The sequence below is a fragment of the Scaptodrosophila lebanonensis genome, unplaced genomic scaffold (assembly GCF_003285725.1).
Source record: "Scaptodrosophila lebanonensis strain 11010-0011.00,11010-0021.00 unplaced genomic scaffold, SlebRS2 tig00001415-arrow-pilon, whole genome shotgun sequence".
Classification (NCBI taxonomy): domain Eukaryota; kingdom Metazoa; phylum Arthropoda; class Insecta; order Diptera; family Drosophilidae; genus Scaptodrosophila; species Scaptodrosophila lebanonensis.
This window is the reverse complement of record NW_022060742.1, coordinates 3989090-4011789: the sequence shown is the minus strand read 5'-3', so window position 1 is coordinate 4011789 and position 22700 is coordinate 3989090. Positions and strand designations below refer to the sequence as shown.

The 22700-nt window shown below is 41.5% G+C and overlaps 1 protein-coding gene across 5 annotated transcripts in view; it reads right to left on the bottom strand.

The window, feature by feature from the left end:
* Positions 1–1493: 1493 nt before the first annotated feature.
* LOC115633115 (IQ motif and SEC7 domain-containing protein 1) overlaps positions 1494–22700 on the bottom strand; it is a 56031-nt gene continuing 34824 nt past the window's right edge. For 2 of the 5 annotated variants that reach the window (XM_030530501.1, XM_030530505.1), the window contains exons 2-6: positions 8123–8656; positions 5443–5921; positions 3187–4427; positions 2274–3111; positions 1494–2211 (exon numbers count right to left, since the gene is read on the bottom strand). In XM_030530501.1, the coding sequence (XP_030386361.1) occupies positions 1787–2211; positions 2274–3111; positions 3187–4427; positions 5443–5921; positions 8123–8656 (3517 nt within the window). In that variant the 3' untranslated portion in view covers positions 1494–1786. Of the gene's footprint in view, positions 2212–2273; positions 3112–3186; positions 4428–5442; positions 5922–8122; positions 8657–13534; positions 14219–20722; positions 20741–20791; positions 20935–22700 lie in introns of those variants that run through there. The other 3 variants (XM_030530503.1, XM_030530502.1, XM_030530504.1) reach the window with 3 other exon arrangements.

The following is a 22700-nucleotide window of genomic DNA, read 5'->3' as shown; positions in this document are numbered from 1 at the left end:
ATCAGATTTATAAAAGATATATAATAGTAATATTTTAAATATTAAACTAACATGTGTGAATTGCATAATCATTTGTGAATCCCTTAAAAGGTTAATTTCCTAATGTTTAAAATTTATTCAAATATCTGTTTAGCTAGGTAGTTTAGAATTCATACACCTTTCCCAATATATTGCTCTTGAAACGCAATTTCTGGTTACAGAGGGAAATTTTAAATTTATTATTATCGATTTTTGATTTGAGACACCTATCAATGGTTTTATTATAAGTGCAAAAGGTATGTGTCCATTTTACAGCCAATTTAATTTGGAATCTGTTATTATTATAGTATATACATACATATACAAGTATCGTCAATTACCATGAACAGGTTGGTAAAAATTAAACAATTTCAGCGATAGAGTTGGAACATCACTACATTAATGTGGCTGAGGTAATGGAATATTACGTTTATTCCAACTTATTTATAGTTGAAAACACAAAGTGGGGCTAAAATTGTCTTTATTTCTTTACATATTCCTCTTTAAGCTTGATAGACCTTCCGCAGCGATGTGCAAAATCCTCTTCAGTGTTGCACATCTCGTTAGAAAAGAGAAGTTCGCTGGGGTTTTCTTCTCTAGATCGACGCTCATCTCGAAATGAATCGTAAAATAAGCGCATACAAGAACAGGGGAACATAAATCAGTAGCAAGTCGTTCATCGTCAACTGATAACGAATGTCATCTAATTTATTTACTTACTTTAGAAGGAAGCATCTGCTATCAGGCATTGGCTTGTTGCTGATTTATGTTTGCCTGGCTTGCTGTGTAAAGCTGATTTGGCATTAAAATAGAACTGATATGAGAAGGAATAGCAAACTGCTAGTAGCGTGGGAAGTTCATTTCCGATTTGGACTCTGGGGTTTGCTGGGAATATAGAAGACGGTTTGTTGGTATTATTGTTTTCATTTATTTAGATTTTTAAGTCTTTTGCTTTTTCATATACATATCGTTTGTTTTCATACGTTTTTCGTTTGTTTGTTATTATATATTGTAGGTTTTGGGTAGTTTTGGCTCTATAAATATGAATAACTATAGCTAATTTGCTTTAAGTTAATATTCAAGGTATATACACACACACGCGGTATATACGAACGGTTTTAGTTACACGAAAATAATTTGAATAATGAAATAATATACAAACATAGCGCGTACCTAGAGAGGTGTTAGTAGTAAACTATTTCTATATAGTATGTACTTTGTAGATCATAAGATAGAAAAATAAGCAAAGAAGCTACGTACCGTCCACAAGAATCAGAGTCCGCCGCATATGATAGACACATCAAAATTGCATTAATCAAGAAGGCTAGTGGACTATAAGACTTGTGGAGGCGTACAAGTTGAATTGGTGAAAAATTGGTGTTTCATTTGGAGAAGGTTTAAAGTTATCTAGTATATCGGTTATGTGTAGCTTGAAGAGTAATTATAATATTCTGATATATATACGTATATACAAATTAGTTTTGAAAACCTATTTAATTAGCCAAAATGAACCGACAAATGATTAATATTGTACATAATACATCAATATTAGCAGGGAGCGAAGGAACGTTTTTAAATTTGCTAAGTAGTTGTTGTTAGGTTGCTTTCAAAAATGGCGTTCGGCTCGTTTCGATTCGGATTATACATTATAGACTATACGAGTATATGTATAGTTGTGTGTTAATATAATTTCGCTTTTTCAGAATTGCGCAGAAGAATTGAATGTACAAAAGTTGTGGGAGAAGCTGCCGTCTCGAGGACGAACTCTTTAGACCTCTGTGGAGCGTGCATTATCATCGGAGCGGGATGCTTTCCGCTCACGTCCCGGTATGCGGCCCGTTACCACGGCACCTGACTGCGCCTGGGCTTGAGCCACCTGCTGCTGTTGTTGTTGCTGGTGGTGCAGCATTTGTTGTTGCTGGAGCAAATAGGCTGCATGGGACTGCTGCACAAAATTGGCATGGGTGTAGGCCTGCATGCCAGGGGCTGCGTAGACATTGCTGGGAGCAGCGACCGCCGCTGTTGGGGGCATGTTGAAGCGTATTTTGGCAGCTGCAGCGGCATTGGCTGCGGCCGCTATGGCGGCAGCGTTCTCCCGGGATGCACTTGAGGTGGTGGTCGACTGAAACGAGATGGACATGCCGCTGTCCAAGGAGCCAACGCTGCCACGTCGTTGCGGCTTCTCATTGCCAACTGCGGGAGAAGACAAACAATCAGTCATTTCTATCAGAGCATAGAGTCTAGCCACCACTTACATTGCTCGTGCATGTCCAGCAAGCTGTTGCTAAGCGCGCTGCGCTTCAATTGTTGCGTGGAGTCCGCCGAGTTGGATGCCTGCTCGCCAGCGGCTTGCGTGCCCGCCTGATAGGGACAGGGACACACTTCTACATCAGCGACGCCACTGTCCCTATTCTCGGAGTTTCCCGGAGCACGATTGCGCGCCGATTTTTGTCGCTCGAGCTCGGCCTCGATGCGCAGCGACTCCATTTCGTCCATTTCGCTTATCGACTCCTTGAGATCCTCGGCGAACTTGAGGCGATCGTGCTCGTTGCGCGCATTGAATGTGATCAGAATCTTGCCGTCGACCTTCTGCGATAGTTGGATGCAGAAGGGATAGTTTTGGAGGTCCAGCAGATTGACAACGGTGCCGCAGAGGGGGAAACTGTTGCGGAACGTGTAGGTGACGGAGGTCTTCTTCTTGCTGAATATTTTGGTGATGACCAGCAGATCATTGAAGAGGAACACTTCGCGTTGGTGGACACCGGGCCGTTCCTTCTTATTCACATCGGGTATCTCGTAGAGACGACAATAACAGACAAGACGGCGGTGTGGCAGCGCCAGATTCGGCTTCTTGCCCACAATGGTGGCCTGCACCTTCATGACCTGTGTAACGTGGTCGCTGCCGGGCTTGAACTCATCCGATTTGACCCGCTCGTAGATGCCACTCAGCATGTCCTTGTCAATGTCGTGACAGTCATCGATGCCACGCAGGTTCTTCACGAAGTCCTCGACGCGCATGCGTCGTTCTGGCTTTAGGTTCGGTGTATGCAGATCCGTATTAAGCATAATGATGGCAAAGGCCAGCACAAAGATCTATGGGTACGAGAAGTAAACCAGATATTAGAATATTTGACTATAAAACAACAGACTTTTGCATCCGTATCTTACCGTATCCGATGATCTCAGACGCCCCACAATATCCGCATTGCACTCGCAGTAGCGCTGCGAGAAGATCTCCATTAGCCGCTCGATCTTCTGCGCTTCGCCTGGCATGCGAAAGTAGGCCTGGAATTTGCGCAGGGCCACATCCACTTGCCGCCCGGAGAGATCCAGCTCCATCGCAAAGCAGCTGAGCACGGCCATGTTGAATTGATTCTGCAGATTTCCCAAATACTCGCCAATCATCTGGCGTGACAGACCCTTGCGAGTGATAAGAAATCGTGCCACGCCCTGTGGCGTATTCTCCAAGAATCCGCGACGTATCAAGTATGTAATGCCCTTCTCCGGCTTCTTATTGAATAGATTCAGGCCGACCCGATACTGACGCTTCCGTATGGTCTCCGACATTTTGTAGTTTTGTGCCACGCCCACTGAGGCGGCAGCCGCATTCAACTGTTGCTGCTCGTGCTGCTGTTGCTCGTGCTGCTCGTATTGGGCAGCACTTGTGTGCGATGAGATGGCATGATCATCTGTGGGCGGCACCCCGCCCACAGCGGTAGCTGCTGCCACAGCCGCCTGCATTTGTGCCGTGTACCCAGCGGCTACGGAGTCCGAAGAGTGTGTGGAGAATTGCTGCGAACTGTTCAACGGCGTTCCACGTTTCCAGGTGTGCGGCGAGTTCGAGCGATCCGAGCCCAAATCACTGTTTATGTTGCGCTCCATTGATGTGACGCTCGAGTCCGAGCCAGAGCTCTGAACGGACGTGAGGCTGCCGTTCTCGGCGGTCTTGCAGAGTCCGTTGGTGCGCAGCATCGATGGTGGTGGCGGTGTCTGGCGCTGCAGCATCATCAGCTGGCTCTGCTGTTGCGCCGTTATCGAGGAGGTGCGCTTGGGCACCTCCGGGGGCACCTTTTTGCTGCTGCAGTTGCTCGGCGTGGGCGTGGTGGAGCCGCCCTTGGGTCGCATATAGATCTGTGCGGCCGAATAGTAGGGTGTGTGTGGCGAGGTTCCACTTACGTTCACCCACGATGCGTTCAGCGAGCGGTCCAGCTGGGAGCTGGCCGTCGAGCTCGCGTAGCTCATGTCATGTGGAGAACCATGGTAGGTGGTGTAGTAGGCATCCTGTGCAGCGGCCGCCACCACGATGCTATTATAGTAATGCGGCTCGGCCGCGTGCAACAGATTCACATGTGGGTGCGGGGCCATTGCCAGCGAGGCCGTCGAGCTGGCTATGGAGACGGGCGAGGCACCTGTGGATGAGAGCGCCATTAAAAATGTAATCGTATCTAGACTTCGGGGCGGCATAGAAATTGGTTAAGTCAAGTCCGCAACTCAATTCAAATACTTGTACGAGTATGTATGGCGGTAGGTTCTCTATTTTAAATTGGGGCCTACGGAGTAATCGCTTTGTTTTTATGCCCTGTACCCGTAGGGTAAAAAGAGCACATTAGGTTTGTGCAGGAAGCATCTCCGATCCCATAAAGTATATATATTCGGAATCAGCATGACGAGAGAAATCGATCTAGACTGTCTGTCTGTCTGTCTGGATGAACGCCTGGATTTCGGAAACGGCTGAGCGTACATAAACCAAACTTGGTATGCAGACGCTCCTAGACCCTAGTCAATACGAGTTTATTTTATTTTTTTGATTTTCCCTCCCATCTCCTCGCCAATACTGTCCACATTTTCAAACCTACATAAACCAAACTTTGCACTCGTAATTTATATATAAATATCTACTTTCGTTTTATCCAAAGCGGTCAATTCTATGAAAAGTTAGTCCAGTACTACGCCCACAAACTACAGCATCAAGTTGGCTGTTCTTCTTCCTTTTGCTTCTGCTAGGGGGCGCATATAACTCAGTGACTGAAGATTGTCTGGGTTCAGGGCATTCCACTGTCGGGCTTGCTCAACTGTAGCGTTCTCTGTTGTTTTTTGCGATATTGTGTTTTGTGGAAATGGTTCATAAAATTGTATTTAGCATTACTTAACGTCTTAATATATCGGTTGAATGAGTCAGTTCGAGCAGTTTAAGCATAGAACGTAAAGGTAATTCATATTAGAGAGCTCGCCCTTGTTTTTATTAAAGTTAGGGAAGAATCTTAAGATGGGATAGGCAAGCTTTGTTTGGGATCGAACAAAAATAACATTCCCCATAAATGTTTACAAGTATTACAGCCAGGCCTACACAAAAGTCTGGTGAATGTTATTCCGTACTGCAATCAGTTGTGGGTCAAATTCCACTTGAAATATCTTGGCACTTACCCGACTGGCTGCGCGGTATGGGACTGCAGTCCATTTGGCGTCGCTCGCGCATTGAAAGCGAGCGCGTGGGAGGCGTGCGTGACAGTCCGGGTGAGGCACAGCCGGCACCGCTGGCGCCGCCTGGCGGTCCCGCCATGATGGTGACTCGTGCCTGTTGTTGCGGCTGATGCGGAGACTGTTGCTGCTGTTGCTGCTGCTCCAGCTGAGATTCTGTGGCACTGCCATAGGCAGAGGAGAGTGATGCGTTGGGCGAGTTGGTGGCCTCGGGCAATGCACCCGTGCTGGTGGTGACCACCATGCGTCGACTGAGCCGCTTCTCCGCCTTGGCCATGGCCGTAATGGAGGCGAACTTTTTCACCATCATGTAGTGGCGGAAGGCCCGTTGAATGGTCACTGCTGCGTTGCGGGCTCGCACGCCGCCGTACTTGCGCTCCAGAAGCTCGATCTGTTTCTCCAGCAGATCTTGCGATAGCTCGTAGCTGAGGAGGTGATGGCAGGATATTGGAAAATTAATGCAAATTGTCTTGCTGTATTCCGCTAGAAATGCGGCAGAAATGTAGCAGCCTTTACTGGGAAACATTTGCAAACAACTGTCGCCATTTTATCTGCGAGTGGGGCGAGAGCGAGACCGAGACCGACCGTCCGCCCAAGTCCCAGGTGTGTGTGGTGCGAACATCGAAACGAGATAAGATTGCCATATCTTTCTCCACAACAATAGCAACGACAACAGACAGAACAACTAGCGAAAGAGCTAAAGACAATTTTATTTTCGTCTTTTGCTCCTCGGGCGGGCTATCGACCTGATTAAAATGTGTTTCTATGACTTGCGTCCAAATTTGCTTATCATCGTCGTCACCAGCAGTATCATTGTAGTTGTGGTTGTTGTTGCAGTTGCTCTTGTTTTTCTGATATATACATACAAGTATACCTGCTATGCGACAGTTTTCTAATTTTAATTTGCGCATTTTTTAGCGACCAGCTTTATGGAGAAACGCAAACGGCACGCGCACAGCTGCTGTCGCCGCTAATCTTTAATATGTATTTGTCTGAGAGTCCGAAAGCATTCGCTTCTGCCTTATCGCAGCTACTAAGAAGAACAGCTGCACATACAGACAGTCTTCGGATTGGTATACTCCCCCTATTTAGTAACTTTACGAGCGACAAACTTTGTTATCACTCTCCCAATTGCATTTGCATACAAGAACGCCAGTTCTGATTATACGCTAAGGTGTTCCGAATTTTCGTCTTAAATTTGAGATGTGATCAAAGTTTTTTAAGATTCCAGCGACACAGATTAGGGCATTTAAAGATTCCTTTTTAGAAACTACAATATTGTTCTATCACAAAGGTTGGTCCTCTTTTTTCGCTCGCTAGATAATGGGTATCCATCGTGATCGTTGCGAACGAACAGAAGAATTATAGAGTACCTTTTTTTATTTTGCAACCAGATCTTGCGATCTTCTAGTTAAATGGATTGCAAATTTTTTAAATGAATCGCATTTGGGGAACCTCTACCTGCTTCCACCAACTTTATAAATGTGGATTGTTTTCAGTGTTTTTAATCGACAGCTGCATTCTGCGAAGCTAAATCGCTACGTCATATCTGATTTCTTGTTCGATTCTACAAGGTGTGTTCCCAAGTAAACAGGACTTTTTGAATCTAGCGCCCCCTGGTGGCGCTTTCTATATGTCGACTGGTGCGTTAGAATCTGCTATCTTTATCGATTGTCCAGTGAGAATTTCGTGGCATTTCATCGATTGGAAGTGAAGTTATTGCGTTTTAAGTGTAAGTATGTTTGTGTTATCGGTGCGAAAATGAGCTTCGAACAAAGAGCCAACCTTAAATTTTGTTTTAAAGTTGGTAAAAGTTTTAACGAAACGTTTCAATTGATGGAACAAGCCTATGGCGATGATTGCCTATCCCGTAGCAGAGTGCACGAGTGGTTTCAACCTTTTCAAAGTGGTCGTGAGGACATAAATGACGATCAACATGTGGGCCAATCAAAATTCGTGATCACCGAAAATTCCATCGAATCAGCCGAAATCATCATTGAAATTGATGGAAATGGAATTGAACATCTCCAAAACATCGATTTATCGCATTTTGACCGAACATTTGGGCTTACGAAAGGTGTGTGCACGGTTTGTTCCGCACATATTGACTGACGACCAAAAATTGCTCTCATCGATCGACGCTTGTGACCGATTATTTGACCAAAAATCACATTTTAACCATTAACCACTCGCCGTATTCACCTGATATGGCACCGTGCGACTTCTACCTTTTCGGAAAAATGCATTTGCCCATGAAAGGAAAGGCTTGCGGCCAACGAGCCAAAACACTCGTTCGACATGCTTTTGGATCGTACAAAAAGCTGTATTGAAGCAGAAGGAGACTATTTTGAATAAAATGAACTGATTTGTTCTGTTTTTTTTTTTTAAAGTCCTGTTTACTTTGGAACACACCTTGTACTTGTATACCGCATTTTTTAACAATTTACTCATAGGCGGCTCTACAAAAAGTTCGCACAGTTCCTACAACTTTTGATAGATAAGACCGAACCCCCTAGTTTATCGCATAAATGATAAATTGGCGGCAGTTGACAGTTGTTGGTGGCGCAAAGTCCAAGAGCATTAAGTCGACGGGCTGCCACACTCTGAAGACTGAAGTGCTACTTACGCTGACTGAGCTCGTGCGCGCTTCAGGACATCGCCTCCATTTCGTATGGAGTTCTTTTTGTGCAAATTCTGTTGCATGGCTACGGTGGCGGAGTTGGCGCCCATGCCGGTGCCGACGCCGCTGCCAGCGATGACGACAGCACCACCATGATGGTGGTGGTGTCCGTGCAGCATGTGGTGATGGTGATAATGACCGACGCCCTGAGGCCCTGCCGTTATCAGACCGCCAGCATGTTGTATATAGTGACCCTGATGTAGCAGCTGTTGTTGTTGTTGCTGCTGCTGCTGCTGCTGTTGCTGCTGATGGCACGTGGGATACTGCTGGGGCGGCGCATGGATCTGATAGATCATCTGGGGCTGCTGTTGCGGGGGATAATTGATAGCGGCCGCGGCATTGTGAGCGCCCGATGCATAATGGTTCTGCAGGTAGGCATAGCCACCCACACTGCCACTGTCTGTGGATGTGTTCGAAGCGGCCGGGGCAGCCAAATCGTATTGTGTGGATCCGCTGCGTTCGATGCTCTTCTGGGGAAAGCTGCAAGCAGAGAGATGAAATAAAATCGATAAGTAAAGGAAACAAATTTATACAAGTATATGTAGGTCTGTCTTCTTAAATATGAATATTGTACAAGTATACGAAAGGGATCTGCAATCGTCGAGCTATACTACAGAAATGTACGTATATTGTCCATTAAAAGGCATTTCGAAATTGTAAACTGAAACTTGAAAACTTTCTTAATCCAATTAGGTGCTTGATATTAAAAGATGAAACCAATAGTAATTGGTGTGTAGTATCCATAGAGTGATATATAAACAAAACTATTGGCATAGTGCAGAGGTTTATGCTTTAAAAATATTGACAATTCTTCGAAAGTTTCACAAAACTCATCGTTGGATTTTTGGGGCACACTCGTATACTATAGGAAGACATCATTGAAAACTATTATATGCTCGCATAGAAATGTGTTTCAACTGCCTTTGGGATCAAAGGTTCTCCGCAAAAGACGAACATTATTTGATTTTCATGGAGATTCGTGTTATTTAAACATTTATGAAGCTTGGACTTGGCTTTGGACTTGACATCTCACATATTGCAGAAATTTCTGCCGCCAATTTGTAGCCGTCGAGGGTGTGGACTCTGCTGGGTCCATCTATCTATGAGAACTTTCGTTTTTTGGGGTCACACACAAACACAATCATCCAGAGCAGATGCCCACCTTTCGCCAATTATAAAACCCGATATGCAAATCAGCATGTTGTCTGATTCTCTCACAAAAGTGCCAGAAGTGTGTGCATTAGATTGCGAACCGTTTTGATTTAATCAGAAACGAAATAACACACACAGTTATTAACAGAATATCACAACAAGCTGCGATTGTCGGTCGAATCGTTCAAAATGTTAATTAATATACAACGCGCGCATTCGCATATTCAAATTGATCGGAGGAAGCCGCTGAAGGGGAAGCACACTGGGTAGTTAAAAAGCACGTCGTGGCGACGCGACGTTCGCGTTTGAACTAAACCGAGTGCTCGGCCTCGGAGGCCCAAAATGTTCGGCCGATCGTGGTCTCGGCTCTTGGCTATAGGAAGTTCCAAAAGGCAGCAACAACGACCGAACTGCGGCGACTGCCACTGCGTCGGCGTTCAAAAACGTGTTTCGCATGGCTTATTATTATGTATGTGCGTGTGTGTATGCTGCCTACACACACACACAGATACACACACACACACACCTCAGCCCACGCACACTGTAACATAAAATGCATCTGTTTTGTTTGCCTCGGATTACCAACACAAGCACATTTCGAAAGAGGACAATTGCTACCCTTAGAGGGCCGCAGACAATATGAAAAAAATGAATACATGACGAGTGTAAAAGGATGCCATTATGGGGCACATCGGCGATACACTATACTTGTACATAGCTAGGAGTGCCATGTGGCGTGGCAAGAGCAAAGGAAGTGATTAGCCGACGATGACAAACATGGGTTCCAAAATGACAAAAAACTAAGAGATATGCTTGCAAGGTGTAAGAGAGAAGAGGCTCTCGTATGCTGAAGTTGCCAGTCATATACATACTCGTATGGCTATAATTCAATTAGCTGGACAGTTCTGGAACAATCTTGTGATTTCGCTTGATAGACATCTCAAGAAACAATGATCAAAATCTTGAACCAAGTTGCAATCAAAAGGGAGTGGTTGCAGTTCTGCCAATTAGATTTCTGTCTGATCCTAGCTTCAGAAGTCTAGACTGAGCGATTATTATCAGATTAATCCAGAGAATAAATATGCTTGTGGGAAACTCCAAGGAATAAACCAAACACAGTTCATTTCAATCAGAAGCCAAGCAAAAATATTCAAATTCAAGTCACTAGTTAAGTAGGAAGTTAAATATGCAACTGAAATAAGCTTAGCAATCGGAGAAGAGCAATACTTGCTGGCCTTAATGGTTTCATTTTCCAGTTAAAACTTGTCAAAACATAATCAAAATCTTATATAATCTAATTAAGTTATAAATAAAAGACAAATGAACTTTCATTGTTTATTTTAAGCTGGCCGAATTGAGTTCAAACGAATGTTGTTTCAATTGACGATCCAATATTTAGTAATGAGGGCTAAAATACAGACTATTTAAATTATCAAATAGGCACACTATTGATAACTTATGTACCAAGTACCAAGTGAAATAATGTGGAAAAGGGCTGCGAAGTATTAAATATGTGATCTGATGATGTTGATAATAATGATCGAATTTTAAAACCTCCAACGTTGTTGACTGAACTAAAGGAAGCTTCTTCTTTACAATTAGAGCTACCGAATTAAAAGTATTCTCACAGCCCCAGCCTCAGTTTGTTATGGCAACCTTTTCAAATTATTGCCCAACAGCGCAACTAAGCCATGACAATGTCCTTTAACCGAATAAGTTCCAGTCATGGCTCAATCGCAACAACAATCCATTAACATTCACTTTTTGAGAGCCATGGCCAGCTGCATTTTGCACCTACAGATACATACTTACTACTTATATATACGTAGGTACAGAATTGGTATAGAATTGAGGTGAAGATAGAAACAGGATTCAGCAACGAAGGATAACTGGAGGAAAGGCACGCACAATGCGATCTTGCGAAGCCATCCTTGCCAGTTGATGTGAGCAGGGAGCTTAGTTCGGGACTCTTCGTTCTTTTTGTCTGCTTTTCTGTATTTGCAAGGCTCAACTGCACCTGGCGTTGTTTTGTTCAGCACAAGGACAGGGGCAGCAACAGCAACAGCAGCAGCAGCAGGTAGTTGCCTGGCAAAGCATGTTATTGTTGCCAAGAGCTAGCACCTTGCCGCACTCTTCACTGTCCGCACCCGTCCCGCTCCCACAAAATGATTTAAGTGCTCGCTCAGTTATTCAACTGAGAATGCAAGTCCTGCTTTTTAAAATCGAAAACAACAAAGTGTTTCAGGCAGTGAAAAAAAAAACATCTGCCACACGTCGCCCGTCCGAGCAGCGCTCTAATTGTGTGCCGTTGCACATGTGCACAACTGTTTGTTGACTTGCCGTATCATACGATACCCGCAGCCCTACTCGTATCGAGCAGATACAGATACAGATGCACTCGCCTCGTATCTGGGCTCGTGGGCTCGCGCCTTGTGTGGACATATTAACGTCACTCTGGCCACCCCGATGCGTCCCTCGCTTTCGTTCGCGAGCCAAGCTATGCGACTTCCTCGGACGTCTGCCTACTTTACATGCAACAAGTGTGGCAACCAAACGGCGCGGCGGTTCGCGTGACCTGATGCCGTCCAAGCAGACACCGCGGCCGCTTTCAAAGCCTAATTATTATTGATTTTACATTAGTTTTTTTTTTTTTTCTTTGGTTAGTCTTATTGTGCATTTGGCTCTTATGATGAGCTTGAAATAACAGGCGCCCACGACATGGCAGAATGAACAGCGACTTATTATGAATTTCGAATTTATGGATTTGGGTAAATCGGGGATAGGCAGGGCAGCAGAAGCAGCATTATAATTTAAATAGCATTTAATTAGTTACAAGAAAGGGGTTTGCCGACATGAAGGAGACAAAGGATTGCTGGGAAATATACAAAAATAAACCGATCTATCTACCCGAAATGTAAAGGCTCTCAAAGCAAACGGTCGCTGAGAAAAAAATAGACAAATACACATTTCGTTGCTTTATTTCAAAGTCCAAGCACATATCAGATAATGAACTTTCCAACATCATTTTCAATATCAAGTTCATATCCAATATCATTTCGAACCTGATGTTACTAATAGGGTTTCTGAATTATTTCTGGAATATGTTGTAACACAAAGACAACTTTACCTCTTCTTGCTATAGTTTTGGAAACAAGGAAAATCGGTGGAATAATTGGACTGATATAGCTGCTTTCGAGAAATGATCTGCTTGCGAGAACTAAAAACCATTTGGCAAAGCTGAAGCGCCCTAGAGATCACAGATAGAGGGAAATAGCTATATCGCCTGCTTCTTTGCGGTGAAAGGGAATAAAGAGATTGAGAATTAGCGGGTTTTTTATTTTTATTAATTTCAGTTCATTTTTATTCGCAGCCTATAAGCATGCTATGCTTTTCTGTTAAATGTATGCAACATTAAATTGTAAGATAAATTTCCCACTATTTTGTATGTCAATGGAAATTTGGGCGTAAATAGTGGTTGAATGAGTCAGCTCAGCTCAATTACCAAATAATCAAAGTAGAGGAAACCCTTTAAAGGCATATATGCACTATTTGGAAAAGCAAAGTTGAAAAAGATGCACTTCATATTATTGATCACGACTAGAGGTAAATGTTTGAGTGATTTGAAGGTATGCTTTTTTTTGGTGAGAGTCTTGAACTTTTGGACTGTTCCATGCATTTCACAAAATGGAAAATTTTGTATTCCTTTATAGTCTTATTGTGTTTTTTGTTTGAATTGAATTGATTTTTGTTTAAATTGCAATATGGACAACTACAAGTATGAACGCCTGCTTAAATATAATAATAAGAGAAATATGAAAATGATTTGGTTTTGCGGAATTTTATAAAAGAGGAAACTCATTATTAATGTGCACTAAAGATTGAAAACAAATGACTGTGCGTTTCCTATGACGAATTTCTTGTTGAGCTCCATTTAGTTGAAGTAAATGATTTGTTCAAATATGTATATGCATGAAAGTATTTTCTGGAAGTACTTTAAATGTTCTTAAGCATTAAAGAATTTATCAATAGCTCAATACTCCTAGCTACCATAGAGAGACCAACAACAATACTCGTAAATGAACAATGACGATCATAAAGTGCCTTTTGATAGCCACAATATCTACCGATAAGGCGAGCGAGTGGTTCTTTCCGCTTGACCGCCCGGGCCTTGGCAGTGGCCATACATTGACTTTGGCAATCGCTTACCTGACGGCCGTCACATGGTGCGACGTATGCGTCTGGGTCTCCTTGTGGCGCGTGGAGAGACTGACGACGGTCACGTGCCTCGTTGCTGTGCGCACCACACGACGCACGCGACTGCGTCCGTCGCCCACAACAACAACAATGGGCGGCGGCTTTTCGCTGTCGTACTGCAGGAAGGATTCGGAGGAGCTGGAGCCGCTGCCACGATCCGTTGTGGACAGCTTATTGCGCTGCTTGTTGTCACACAAACTGGTCTTGGACATGACGATTGTTGTTGGTGTTCTTATTATTGGTGTTCATTCGATGCAAGCTCGTGGGCGGCACTTTCGCCTTTACTCACGGGCCCGCCACACAATAGAATAAATAATTCGGAACTTGTCCACTGTGTGTGCTTTGTGCTACGCCTTCTTGTTTGTTTTTCGTTTTGTTTCTCGTATTGTTTGTGCCTCTTTCTTGATGTCAGTTTGCTTTCGTTTATTCATTTGCAAATTGATTTGTTTTGTTATTTCATTTTTTAATAATTGATTGATTTTTGCTTTCGTTTTAGTTATACTCGCATATATTTCTGATTAATCAGTTGATTTCTTTGCTCGGTTATCTTTGGTTTAGTTTGACGAATTGTTTCTACTTGCTGAGGTGTTTACATTTTGATTGTTTTCTTTTCTTTCGTTATTATGCTTCAATGCGCTATTGGAAAGATATCGTATTTATTCGATGATAAGATCGTATGCTCTACATACTTATACATGCTATATTAATATAAATGTGCAGGTAGTATATAGAGTGACATTCTTGCCACATTCATACGCCCCGTTGGCTGTGTCTATCAATATGGCAACGACAAGTTTGTGGACTCTGTACAACGAGTTGACTTGGATGGCTGTTTGATGACTGGCCCGCATTTAATTGTGTGTGCCCTTCAATTCCACACACACACACACACACATACGCACATATATGCTCATTTGAACCACAACTCATGCATACAACAACAACAACAACATTCACAAAACTGGTGTAATAAAAAATATTGTCTTGCTTTTTGTTTTGTTTTATAAAATGTTTTTCGAGCAATTTGCACCAAAATGTCAACGTCGAACGCTTTGCGCTTTGCGTGCGGCGCTGATGATGTCCAAAGCTCAGAGCGAACGCTGGAGGAGCACCAGGCCGTGCTGGGGATTGGGAGGAGAAGGAGGAGGAGGAGGGAGAGAGGCAGCTGGTTGGGGAGACAGTGACAAGAGAGACGCTAATAAACCGAGTGGGAGCGTGTCAGTCGCGAAATGTGTTTTTTTTTTTTCATACTGCCAACGAATGTGCTCCGCACATAACAACAATAATAACAATAACAATCATAACAACAGCAACAATAACAACAACATCAACAATACATAAACAGACGCAATGCGCAATGTGTCGCAAATCTGTATGTATGTACATTCATATATTCAATCAGCTTTTTTAGGTCAGCGATCGCTGCCAAGTAAGAGTTGACTGACGACAGCAACTAGAAAATAAATAAAGTCAAAGCAACAGACGCACATTGGTCTCAAATGCATGTTGAATTTATTCGGCACAACTAATATTCAAGTTAATTTTGAACCTAATAAAATGAAACTGATTGAAAAGAATGCATCAGTCGATTGAAATTCAAGTTAATTTTGCACCTAATAAAATGAAACTGATTGAAAAGAATGCATCAGTCGATTGAAAATCGTCCTTAATCGTACTTGTTTCTTCTTGTTTTTTAAGAAAATTATTTTTGTGATAGGCTCTAATAGCTTTGTGTAGATTCATAATTCATATTAAAGACAACGTAATTTGCGGAAAAGTACTGCAATTTAGGTGTCACTTGATTTTAATGAAGATATAATGCATATCTTCTATTATTATGCTAATCTTCAAGGCATTAGTTTATATCCAATGTCAAAATATGAAGCGCCATTTTTCAAAATCATGCTAGACCTGCTTTGTCAGTTGACATGCAATTATTTCAGCCACAAAATCAACTTTTAAGTTTTCATTATCTCGGCAACAGTGTGGGTCTATATTCATGTCAAGCACTAAACTAAAGATATAATTGGCACGACCTAGAAAAAAAACGAATAGTTTTTGAGATATTGTTTGACAGGAACCTAGCAAATCGAACAAATGAGTATGTCTCAGATATAGGTGGAGCTTGCAACTACGATTTATAAGGATTACGTTTCCTGTTTTGTAATTTGTTTTTTTGTGTATTGAACCACTGTGAGATTTAGCGAAAAGTAACACGAAAGCTATACAAATATACGAATTAAATATGTGCGACACGAGCCAATCGACTCATTCCGATTTGGTCAGCAGAGAGAAAGAGAGAGAGAGAGAGGGAGGGGGGGAAGTGACTTTTTGATTGTGAAAAATAAAAACAATGTATCTTCGAGTACGTGCTGAGCTTGGCTTAGTGGGCAAAAAGCCAATAAAAAAGCAACAAGAATTGCAACAGTGGGTGGAGCATTGCTGGGAAAGTGTTACAGACTGGCAGGCGTCCAAAAGTCTGATAAACTGACAAGCCTATATGTACTATATATACTCGTATGTATGTATGTCTGGTCTGATCTACATTGTAGGGCAGGTGTCGTCTGCTGTTCCACTTTACTCTGTTCTCTTCTTCTTTAATCACGTGAAATTGTTCATAAATCATATGGAAATGTGACAAGTGACGGCTAGGCTAAGAAACAAAAATTTATTTGCAATGCGTGAGAATTTCTAATCTGGAAACACTATCAAAATAGAAAGGGAAATAACTCGGGTAAAACAATAAACCTTCTTGTAATAAATGCAAATCTTTCCACAAACAACTCACATATATATTCGTATGTGTGTTTTTTATGAATATTCTTACAAATTGCCCCCACACTTTCTTTCATAAATCTTTGCCACAACTGCGGCCACTTACGCCTGCGCAGAGTTCAAGAACCTTTGGGACGACGTCAAGTCATCTCGAGTGTCTTTTTAGCGTCAAGATGTTGAAATTAATCGCTTATAGCTTTATTCAAAAACATTGGCAGACGAATAATTTTGAACACAATTGCGACATTTGCCACTGATGATGAAACAATTATGTGTGTTCTTTTCAGCATTTTCAAGTGCGAGTACAAGCGTGCATGATAAAGCTGTTTAAACAAATGAATTTCGCCTGCTCGATAATCTTGAGCACAGCCTTGGAATGAAAACAGACAACAATGTGCATACATTCCTACATACAAACGCACATATGTTTGTACATATGTACGTCAGCGTAGTTCGGAGTCACAGAATTGGCCAGGGCCAGAAACAAGTTGGCGGCAGTTCGCCTACTACATAGATGTGTCAGTGTGTAGGCACAGTGGGAACATTTGTAGAGCGAATACGTATTAAAATGAGAAATTGAGGAGTATAAAGGCAAATATAGCCTGTGATCTGTGAAATTTTTGGGTAACATTAGAGAAGGTAGGAAACTAGACGCTTCACATATTTGATGAATCAGTTAGAAGCATTAAAAAGAGGATTATTTATAATTTTTATATTTACTGGTCCAATAAATTGTCTGCCCCAGCTAAATTGAAGAAGAAGAATCACTAGCAATATGTTGTTGCTATTTTAGTTTATTTTTTAAATAACTGTAAATGTTAATGCTTTTTCTACAGTTCATTAAATGCATTATTCATACAAATGAATATTTAATACCAAAGTTCAGGGTAGAAAGATAAACTAGCTAACTAGCCAACTCAATAAACGAGTTTATTTTAATTGCTCCCTTTTGCAAATTAGCATCAAGTCTAAAATGGTTGAGCAAAACACTGAAATTGTGGCTTAAATTTTGCATATTCGTACTTTATTAAAGTAGAAAATGTTGCCACCTTGATACTCAATTTGTCAACATGCAGAGTGTTCACTGTAGATATTATGTAGACATAACAACAAATGCCGCGCGCTGTTTGTCAGCATCGATTCTAATGGAAGTTCTGAGATTGTTGTGAGTTGTGGGAATGACTGAGGCATGTGATGGCTGCCGAAAACCCACTCACTGTTTGGTGTTGATCACGACTGTGCATACACACATTTTCGATTTTTATTTAGTGCTATTAGTTGTCTAAGTTCTATCTGTAGTCGTTGTTATTGTGTGACTAGTTGGGGCCGCGGCATAACAAATAAAAAACACTGGCAGGTAGTGCAAACAAATGGACAAGCAGCAAAAACTGCTAAAAGCGTTCTAACTTGTTTCAATTTCGTTGCTGTTGTTGTTGTGGTTGTTGTTGCCGTGCAAAAATTCTTGGAAATAATTGCAATTTGTGCTGAGCGAGTTTTGTTTTTGCTGTTCTGATTTGTTTCAAAACGTATTTTCTTGTTTAGATTTGCAATTTGTGGGTTTTAGCAAAAATTTCCATTTTTCCAACACTTCTTTTTCGATTGTAAATATGTATATTTTTGTAGGTACATGCTACGTACATATGTATGTATATTGTTGCTATGTATGTATGTATGTATGTATGTATGTGTAGTTGTTGGGTTGAACGTGCAGCTGAGTGGGATTAAGGGGCAGGTGGAGGGGGGCGCAACTGCATCCGCCAGTGCGCACGACAAGTTGCTTGCTGTAGCGTTGTGAATGCTGTTGTTATTGTTGTTGTTATTGTTGCTGTTGTTACTGCTGCTGCAGATAACTTGGCTGCTTTTGTTTTACAGGTGTTCCACTGCACGAGCAGCCACAGCGGCCGCCGCAATCAGCGCCAAGTGGTTTTTGTTTTTGCTTGTGTTGTATAATTATTTAATTTATAATTATTTGTTGTACACCGCATACAATTGCATTCGAGCGCAATTTGCACACATACTACGCACATATGTACATGTGTACATTCACAGACACACACACACACACACACACATGCATGTGTGCATGCTCTATCGTCTTACATATGCATGCATGTATGTACACACACACACACACACACATACACCTGAGGCGATTCACAATAGACCCGTGCTTGGCGCTTTTTTATTATTCACTTTCGTCATTAGTAACGGCGCACGTAATACACAAACAAATAGCAACAAAGCTGCGCTCTCACTCGCGCTCTCGCTCACTCTCTTACACTCTCTTTATTGTTGTGGCGCTTGTTCAAATGAGGTAGGTGCTGCATGAAAAAGCGCTGCAGCACAACGCCAAGAGCGCCTGCGTCACATACACACACACATACATGAACAATGTTAGCGGCTTCAAATGAGCGGAAGAGGAAGTGGAAATACAATATGCAACGTCGCTCGACTCGCCAACTCCGACGACTGCGGCGACGCTGCACAGCTATCGGGCAGGCAGCAGTGGCAAGCAGAAGTTACACAAGAGAGGCGCAAACGTTGCGACTGCGCCGCCAGCAACCTAAACGTCAACGTAATGCAAATTAACGGATTTTATGTTGAAAGTTACAGAATTTGCTGGCCTGCCTATATTTTTAGAGTTAAATATTTTAAGTAGACGTACATCCGAGCATGTGCATATATGAAGCTATAATGCATTTCCTGCAAATGTGTTCGTTTCCCAATTGGAATTGTTAAGAATGAGGTGAATTTTGAAAGTTTTTCAAGTATTAGTCAAAAGGCCTAACATTTCAATAAAAAATGTATAATATGTCGATAATAACATACACGTTTTAAAATGTATGTTGACTTTCTATATATGTAGGTATATGTAGGTAGGGCTGGTATTAAATTAATAATGGAAATACCAGCTGTAAATTTGGGAAACTTGATAGAATTCACAATTCTGAAAGCAATTTTGTAATAGCTCCAAAATAATAACCCATATCATATGAAATGGATTTCATAAAACATCCTCGAGCTAGTTTTCATTCTATGTCATATACATTGAGGCTGTAGACATTATACTGATCAAGTATTTTATAATAGATAAGTTATATTATGTGCATTACATATTTAGCCTTATAGTTTGAAAAGCTTTGAGGAGAATACGGTTTTTCCTACTAAGAATTGTCTTGAGATGTAGCTAGGATATCTATGCTTTTAAATATAAATTATTTAATATTCTTAAAGATTATTATTAAAGATTCAATATTAACTGGATGGTTCTGTGTCAGGTATACATGATAGGTAGCTTTTATATAAGTAATGAAAGCAGAAGCTCGGAAGTGTATTATAACATTTATTTTAATGAAGAAGAGTACATAAAGTATTTAACAAAACTGCTTTAGATTTACTTTTCATGGCTTGTCGGGCCGATGGACTAAACCACTTGCATGTACCAATCATCATGATGGTTCATTCTAGAACTAGAACACTATATAATCATTTGGTTCTGCTGATCTTGCTGCTTGTTACATAGCTTTAGCACGTTTAGGGGGTGGATGAGAGCTGAGTTTGAGAATTGGGCGCTATTCTCGAGTATCACCGACAATGTTCGAGCATTTTGCAGAGAGTAAACAGATACTGCGAGCTGAGCTGAGCTGAGTGGCACTTGCTTTAGTTTCAATTAAAGAAATTTCCAGTAGAGACGCGCACCTCACACACACACACACACACACACAGAGCGATTGTACACCATTGCGATTGTGTGTGTGAGCCTCTTATTTTACTATTGTGTGTTTGCCGAAACGTAACGGGGCAGTGGCTGAACTACTGCTGCTGCCTGAGTCGCCGTTGCTGCCGCAGCTACGGACATCGCTCAATGGCTATTGTTTTTGTGATACGCGGAGAAAGGCGATTTTCTCTTTAATTATATTTATTTTTTACATCGAAAAAATTGTGTTGTATGGGTTTTTTTTTTTTTGTTTTGTATTATGGTTTCCGTTTTGTTTCATTCGTGTGGCATTTGGGGGGCGACAGTAAATTAATAAACCGGCCCTGCCTCGAACGGCAGCAGCGGCAATAACAATAGCAACAACACGTCAACGCACATGCGCAATGTGCGACCAATCGTGAGTTTTTTTCTTTTGGTCATCCATCCGCTCAGTTGTGCATGTTGCGTATGTTTGTAAATCGAAAACATGGCATGTTTTTTGATAAATCGCACATTAACACACACACACACACACACACACATGAGGCAGACACATTTGTTTGCAAATTAATTTGCGCTGAATATTTTTGTTGTTAATTTAAAAATTTTCCAATATTTTAGCTGGTTTGCTTGGTGTATTTTTGCACACTCCGCAGACAGAAACTCACACACACACACACACTATATAGATATATGTGAAGTTGCCAAAATAAATATCAGCAACAACAATCACTCACAAAGTGAGACAAGTTAACAATAAACGCACGATCGTTGTAGTTGTGGCTCTGACGTTCGCAACGACAACTACGAAATAAGCGTTGACTGCGACTAATGACGGACTACTACGGCAACGGCAACGGCAACGAGAACGGCCTGCCCCGACGAAACTTGGAGAGAGACTAAATTGGCCCACCGAGCTGTGCGAGCTCGAGAGCCGTCTCGTCGCCAGTTCGAGGTAGCAGCAGAAGTTGTGTGCATGTGTGTGGTGCTGTGTGTGCGTGTATGTGTTGCCAATAGGCACAAGCTGTTGTGCCAGTTATGAATTGCTGCTGCTGCTGCTGCTGGTGCTGCTTCTATTTTTGTTTGTTATTAATGTTGTTTTTAATACTTGTATGCGCCTTTTGTTAAGCTATTCTTTTCAATTACGATCGACAAACGAATCGCAGCTGGAAGTTAGCTCTAAAGTTGAGCGCCTCACTCATGCTGCTGACCAAATAACAATTAACAGCTAGCTAGTGAGGATTCGAGCACTTGCAGTTTGGTTAAAAAACACAAACACTCACACATACATACCTGCATTTATACATGGAGCACATAAAAGCTGCTTGACGTATTCGTTACTGCGGTACAGTGGGACTAGATCGTGATCTGCCTAAAAGCTTATAATTAACGAACGCATTTGAGCTACAAGTAAAGCCCCTGTAACTAATCGGATTTTTTGTTTATAAAATTATAAATACTTTGATAGTTTCTAAGTGTATTGTCGAAATTAATTAGATTTTTCAATACCTTAACCTAACCATAGCCTCATTGAAACGTTATAGCTAATTTATTGATTTATTTTAGTTTAATCATGAACAAGCCTATTGAATAAATAAGACTGAATAACAATACAGTTTTTAAGCATATTAGGTATTAACATAGGCCTACATTTGTGTAACCTAATTACAGATTAGCAGGCTTTATCTTTCCAGTTTTTATTTACTAAGAATTCAGAGGAAGTCTCAACTCAATCTTAGTTTATTAAAGTATTGACCAATTAGCAGTCCCAATCCATTTACAATTCAGATGCCAACTGATGGAATGCTATCAACAAAATATAAGGCCATTAAACATTTGAGAGCGTTTTATATATTCTTTTGTTTACATTTAGAACTTTTGATAACAGTGTTGGCTTTGTCTGGCTTGAGCCAACCCATTTATGATGCGGTATTTGTAAAAGATTATGTGTGCTGATTAGTTCGTATCAGCTCATATATATAGTTAAGCAGCTTTTACAGTTTGTACTAAAAAATAGACCATGAAATACCATGTATTTAAAGAAAGTAATAAACTGATGTAAGCAACTGCTTCGCCAGCTCGTCTAGATCGATTCGTTTTGTCATGCTGATCAAGAAAAATTATATTTTTACAATCATTGGCACCCATTGAACCCATCGAACCTTTTGGTATAGGGTAAATGGAATGACATAAACGTATATTTACAAAAAAAATAAATAAATAAAATGATGCTAGTACACAAGTATGTGCTTATAAATAATGTAGACCACTAATTAATAACTATAAATTTATGATTGCGAGTAATTTGGAATAAAGACATCACGCCCACTGTTGAATTAGGTAACTGCGAAAAATCCCAAAAATATATAAATCTACGAACAGCAACGGTACTCACGCACACACGCTCGCCGAGTGTAGGAGCGCAAGAAATTTTGAGTGAATAAACTGAGCTCGGACTGAATGCAGCAGCTTGCACTGCACTGTCGTGTCGTGCCGTGCGTTTCGTGAAAAAGAGCTCACAAGCGAGTGAGAGAGGACGCAGGCGACGTGAAGTTGATTGTGCCAAAAAAACAAAAATAAAAAGAATTAAAAAAAATAATGTACGAGTATAGTATATACAAGTACAACAATAAGCTGCGCTTACGT